This window comes from Chaetura pelagica, unplaced genomic scaffold (genome assembly GCF_000747805.2).
Source record: "Chaetura pelagica isolate M959 unplaced genomic scaffold, ChaPel_1.0 scaffold436, whole genome shotgun sequence".
NCBI lineage: Eukaryota > Metazoa > Chordata > Aves > Apodiformes > Apodidae > Chaetura > Chaetura pelagica.
The window spans coordinates 1,578,960-1,585,700 of record NW_009953651.1 but is presented as its reverse complement, the minus strand read 5'-3'; the positions used below and the strand labels follow the sequence as shown (position 1 = coordinate 1,585,700).

Genomic DNA, 6,741 nt, shown 5'->3' with positions numbered 1-6,741 from the left:
CATACCTGCCTTCCCCTCTCTCCCAGAAAAAGAAAACTTTAGGAAGTAGAAAAAGAAGTATAGGCTGGTAAACAGGGATGAGAAACACTGAGGATTAGTTAATTCAAGAATGCCTATAGGCTGGTTTTGAGAATAACTCCAATATTTTTGCTGATTTTTGGTAGGAAAAAGTAGGAGAGAGCTAACAAGAACTATTCATGTGTTTGAGCTGAAGGAGGACAGTCTGTATGTAAAATCTGTTGATAAATACAAAAGTATTGTGGACTCTGGTCATGGTGATATTTTTTTCTTCCATGTGTGTATTTCAGACTTCAGTTTCTGGCTTTTGCTTTGCTGATGCTCTTGCAGTCTCTCAAAAGATGCAAGCATACCCTTGCTTACTTGACTGAAGTTGGTCAGGATGTGAATGTCTTGCTCTGTGTAGGTCTGGAAAGTGCAGCTGTCCATAGACAGAACAATGAAACTCTATTCATGCATTGTTGTCAAATAACCTGAACAGGAGGGTTTTTTCCTCCTTCATTTTTGAGAGGTGATCCTATAAAAACACTGGATGCAGCCTCTTCCAGCAGAAGGAATCTTTCATATTGGCTGTGCTACTTTTTACTGTGGAGGATAGTTTAATGGCAGGTGAAGCTGTCAAAGGTAAGCACATGAAGTGCATTTCATCTGATTAGTAATTCTTCCTATTGGAAACTAAAATACCTAACACAAAAGCCACTAACCCTAAAATGGTTTCTACAGCAGAAAAATTCTGATTCAACACAGACAAAGGAAGCTAGTCAACTTCAGTGGGTGAATTAGTCACTGCTCTAACCAGTATATTAATGTCTCAGAAAAATGTTGCAGTGAATGAAATGGTAGGTAGAAATAATTCCAAGTTTAGTTTAGTAGCTTTTTAATTCTGTGTTCTCATTTAAACACCATGTGTGGGATGTCAGACTTGTACTTTGCCAAGTTTTTTCTTTCTTACAAGTGACAAATGCTGAGAGCTTTCTTCAGTATTTTTATATATCTTGAAACCTTACTTTTCCTTTATCATAGGTCCAGTTGTTTACGTTTTGGATCTTGCAGATCGACTGATCTCAAAGGCATGTCCGTTTGCTGCAGCTGGAATAATGGTGGGCTCTATATACTGGACAGCTGTTACATATGGAGCTGTGACAGTGATGCAGGTACACATGTATAACTTCTCCTTACCAGCTTTGAAAGAAAGTCTTCTAAAGAAAAAGTACATTAAGATTCCTCTTTCCTTGGCTTAAAACATGCATTAGCTGCTTTCAGCACTTTCAGTGTTGTTAACAGGTGAATTCAAAATGAGTGAATAGAATGCTTCTCACTTTTAACTGATCATAGTGTATAAAGCCAAGTATGTCTGTTAAAGCGTTGTTCTGTCTGCTACTTAAAGAATTCACTACTACTGCAACTGGCTGCCTTTCATATAGCAGGCTGGTGAACCCACTTCTGTTCTTACAGAAAAGGTGCCATTATCACCTAACGTCTAATAATAGGTAGTCTAATTCTTCAGAAGAGATATGAGACTAATATCTTCATTTATCCACAGAAAAATTTTGCTGGTAACATTCAAAGAGTTGAGACATGGGGAGTTTTTAATTCCTATCACTTTTTATTGTATAAAGGAAACTGCATGTTCTGAATGGTGCAGTTCATTCATAAATAACAAATGCAAAACACTGCAAATTAATAGTATGTTCTCTTAATTACTTCTGACTGTAGTTGAAAGGGGAAAAAATACTTTTTCCTCCTTGTGTTCTTGTAAACTCGCTATTTAAATATAAAAGTAACATTGACAGGTGGTAGACTATTAACTATGGAAAGGCTTGTTCATGGCTACCCTAGTTCAACTACAAGACAAGGGTTTTCATAGATTGTACAACTAGAAGAACCCTTGTTGCCATTTTAGTTATTGATTCCTGTATCAAGCCCATAAACTCTGTTTTTCCTGAAAGCCTAAAAGTATTTCACATGCTAATTCAGTTACATCTGTAATTAACAAATCTGTATGCTAATAAATATTCCTCTACACAGTTCTAATATTAAATATACATCCATGTAAGTCTTATGGCACTACATTTTCTTGAATTGTATGGTACTGTTGTGCAATTCTGCAGGCCACTCCATGTCAAATTGTGTGCTATTTTTGTTCTATTTGTATAGTGCTGCATAAGTGACTTTCAATACTTTCTCTATTTCAGTGGATCAGTCTCTACTTTACAGAATGGTATACTTAAGAATTTCCTCATCTGATATTTTGTTCTTCTTGTGACCCTCACAGGAACATTGCAACCATCTGTAATACTACAGCTAGGCTTCCTGAAATGTACCAAACCTTATCTCCTTGCTTACTACTATAATGAGACTTTTTTTGGTAGGAATTTACATGACCTTTTTAGCTTCTCTAGAACTACATAACCACATGAAATGCTCTTTCTTTAGTTTCTTTTGCTTTTGAAATGTTTAGACAGCTGGTCAAATTCGAGGTATGAATTTTGGTATTTTCCTCTGATTTAATGTTTTTTGATTGTATAAATAGCATGCTGGGCAAGAGTGCAATTGATTTTTGCTTACAATAGAGGAGATTAAAATGGGAGTGGAGGGAAACTGTTCCATCCCTTTGGCCCCCCCAAATTTGTTAAATTTAATACATCTTGTTTCCTGATGCACTTCATACTCCTTTCCCTCAGTTGACGGGCAAGAGAGAAGCACAAAAGCTATTTTTAAAGGTTAAGCTTCAGATGAAAAAAAACAAAACAAAATTGACGTTCTGAGTTTACTAGTAGTTAATTCAGTAGCAAATAATGGGGTTACTGAGAACAGAGAGAAATGGTAATCTAAAGGAGAAGAGAGAGAAGGTACTGAGGCTTTTTTTGGACTATAAGGGGAAAAAGGATATAATCAGATGTCACAGTTAGGGTGGAAGATAGCAAGGAAGCTGGAATATAAATTCTGAATATTTTTTGACAGGAATTGTTGGTGGCAACAATATTGGTTATGCCTGTTTTTACAGGTGTGGGATATAGCAGTACTTCCTGTTGTAGACAAAGAAAATTTAGTGGTTTTTAAAGCAAGACTAAATGTACAATTGGAAGGTACTGTGGTACATTACCCTAGCTGCTTCCCTGTGTCCCACCTACTTCAGAAGTACCTTTGTTTTTTTAAAGGTTATATATTCTTTGTTTCAGTTCTTCTTAGAAATTACATTCTTTGTGGCCTTTGTTTGTCAACTATATTCATATTTAACAGGTTGTGGGTCACAAAGAAGGTCTTGATGTCATGGAGAGAGCTGATCCTTTATTTCTCTTGATTGGACTTCCCACTATCCCAGTCATGCTAATATTGGGCAAAATGATTCGTTGGGAGGACTATGTGCTCAGACTGTGGCGCAAATACTCAAATAAACTGCAAATTTTGAACAGCATATTTCCAGGTAATGTTATTATATTTTAAAGGAAATGCCAAGCTTGAATTTGTGCCTTTGGGAGATGGGGATAGGCAAGTAGTTCTTGCTGTTCTTGAGTAAAGGTGATTAACACCTTCCCCTTATTTTATGTTCAGTCCGTTTAAATTGTGTTGTAAAGTACCTAGTGAGAAATGGGCAAGAGGAGCTGGGGCATGGTTTCAGTTAATGCCTTAGTAATAAAGCAAGATACTGAAAATCATGGGTCTTATTTGAAAGCAAAAATTAATATAGTTATTTAATGGAAATAGAGTATTACTGAGAAGAGGGATAGTTCTCAAAAAGTATTGGGCTTTAGATTTGTACTGAGGTGTGGGTGGTGGGCACTAATGTACTTTCTGTATTCTGTTTGAGGTAGTGGCTGTGTTACCTTTTCTTCCTCCACTCTTATCCCTATAGGCATTGGATGTCCTGTTCCTCGTATTCCAGCAGAGGCCAACCCTTTGGCAGATCATGTCTCTGCAACACGTATTCTATGTGGAGCTCTAGTTTTCCCTACTATTGCCACAATAGTTGGCAAGCTGATGTTCAGCAGTGTTAACTCCAATTTACAAAGGACAATCTTGGTAAGATTCAGGATTATTTGTTTCATAAACTTTTATAATATGGAAAGATGAAGTGTTGTGTTGTGGGGGGAGGGAGAAAAAGTAAAAAGGAACTTAAATTGATCTAGAACTTAAAAGTGGCATTTGATTAAGGGACTGGTGTGCTTTTTTCAAGGTTGATTATCTTGGCAGTGGGCAAACATGATGTGTGTGAGACACTTTATCCTTATGGCTGACACTAATCTCAACTCTAGGCAAGGTTGACACTTGCATTTGGTGCTGTACTAGGCAGATCTTAGTAGTAATTAAGGGTGAAGAACCAGCATCTGCTAAGAACAATCTAAGCAGGGGAAGTCTGGGGTTTATATTGTCAACCTTCTTATATTAGCTTCTGTTTACTAATTCTTTGAGAGAATTCCTTTGTTACATACTTATTTTAATAATAAGAGAAAAATCAACTCTAGAGAAGTTGAATGGAGGGGGGAAGACAAAGGAGACAATCTCTTCCTTTGTGAATAACCTCATTCTCTTGGAGCCTTTCAAGGGGAAGCACACTGAGTTTGCTAAGGTGGTATCCCAGGGCATCTGACTGTCATTTAAGCCCCTGTTTGCAGTTACAGTGTGTCTCTGCACCCCTCCCTTCCATATGGAAGAAACTGATATGACAACTGTTTATGGAACCTAGAGGAAACTTAGCATCTCTTCTTATTTTGAAGACTTGACATAAACATACTGTAAAACTTTATTTTAAAAGTTTGTTTTACAAAAAAACAGGTTTTATTTCACTCTACGCTTACTTTGGCAAGTGGCCTTTTTCACAGTCTGATTATAGAATGGTAATTCATATTATTGCTTGTGCCATGTATAGTGTGATAGTCAGAGAAGGGAGGAAAGTAGACACATATTTGCATTCTACTTTGTTCTTTTAAAAGGATGTGTTTTGATTTTATTTTAGTTTTATTTTTAATATTTGTCAGACTTCCAAGCAAATAAAGGCCTTCAAAAGGTTTTATAGATCCACTATGTAATCCCTTTAAGTAACATTAACTACTGTAATAGTGCATTGTGACAAAAAATGTTGAGATACTAATTAGCTGAACTTCAAAAGAAAATGCTATGTGATCAGAAAACAAATCTCTTGACCAGAAATTTTTAAAAATAACATTTGCAATCATATGTGACTGAACTCTACAGGTTGTCAAAGTACCTTTTTCTTTCAGGGTGGAATTGCTTTTGTTGCTATAAAAGGAGCTTTTAAGGTCTACTTCAAACAGCAGCAATATCTGCGTCAAGCTCACCGCAAAATTTTAAATTATCCTGAGCAAGAAGGAGCATAAGGCTGTGATCTCCAGATGTCATACAGTCTCACCAAACAGGTTTCCATGTTGTATTGGTTCCATCATTATTGCACAGTAGTGGAGAATTGTGATAAGTTGCTGCTCCTGTTCTGTTTTTTTTATTTAAAGATAATAAAGCACTGTCTTTTGGCAGGATATATCCTTTAAACAACCAATGAACCTAAGAATGTGACTTGGCATTCATTATTTTTTTGTATTTCTATTGGGCAATGGGCTTCTGAATTATTTTCTTTAAGCCAATATGCTGAATGGAAAAAAAAAAAGCATCAACTACAGAACAAAAACATTTTAAATAGTGCAGTGTAGGCTCTATCCAAATGCCTTTTCTATATGTGCATCCATATCCACACTATTTCTGTGTTTCACACAATGAAGGGAACTACTATAGAAAGGAAATTAGTTGTTACCAACAAGAAGTAATTGTGGGACACCAGTCACAAGTTTTTGCTGATATGAAAAATGGAGTGTGAAATACTCAAATGACTCAGAGAAAGAAGTAGATAGATGACACTCTACAGGACTGGTGTGTCAGCTTTAGCCACCTAAGTACTAGGTGTTGAAATTAGCATGGCTTCTAGGTGACTATTTTATTACTGATAAATTTTACTGGCCTGTTTTATCTTCTGTGGTGCCTCGTATTATTGTCTCATGGTTCTTCAACTGTTTTGTAACTGGTGCTGGATAGCATTTTTTTCCTCCAGTAAAATAATTACATGGGAGAAGTAAATTTCAGTTGCTTATTTTATAGTTAAGTATTACAGCACTTGTTTAGTTTACATGTTCCTTTTGATTATATCCATACAAATAAAATAGCAGTAGAAGTGTGAGGAAGCAACACTGGACACTAAAGCTACATTTAAACTGACAGATTAGGGCATCCTTCTGAACTTCCAGACCTGAGTGCATAATTTAGCTCTGTACTAGGACTAGGATCTCTGCTGCCCATACTAGCTCTACAGGAAGAGAAAATGGGCTTGAAGGCAGTGACATTACGCTTAGGATACCTAATATGAGCATGGCACATACCAGCAGGCTAGACACTAAAACAACTGAGATCTGAAAAAGGGGAAACTGGGATCCTGTAAAAGACTAAAGGATAAATCTTAAATGTGTTGTAAACTAAGTTTATTTATACAGTAAGCTTTACTGTTAAATATTTTCAGAGTAGCCAGCTGAGGGAGACATTAGCACTTGAGTTATTTAATGTATTATAAATTTAATAGAAATTAACTGTTTTGTGATATATCACCATTTAATATTCATACCAGACCTAACCTAGATTTAGTACTTGAAGTTTTTTCTTAACAACAATTTATTAGTTTTTCTGAAAGTTGTTTTTTTCCTTCCTTGCTCAGATTAGTAT

General features: G+C 36.1%; 1 protein-coding gene across 1 annotated transcript in view; it reads left to right on the top strand.

The window, feature by feature from the left end:
* MARCH5 (membrane-associated ring finger (C3HC4) 5) overlaps nucleotides 1-5,630 on the top strand; it is a 10,324-nt gene extending 4,694 nt beyond the window's left edge. Inside the window, exons 3-6 of the mRNA XM_010000123.1 lie at nucleotides 1,042-1,172; nucleotides 3,262-3,445; nucleotides 3,875-4,041; nucleotides 5,241-5,630. Coding sequence (XP_009998425.1) covers nucleotides 1,042-1,172; nucleotides 3,262-3,445; nucleotides 3,875-4,041; nucleotides 5,241-5,357 — 599 coding nt within the window. The 3' untranslated portion in view covers nucleotides 5,358-5,630. The remainder of the gene's footprint in view (nucleotides 1-1,041; nucleotides 1,173-3,261; nucleotides 3,446-3,874; nucleotides 4,042-5,240) is intronic.
* The last annotated feature ends 1,111 nt before the right edge of the window (nucleotides 5,631-6,741 follow it).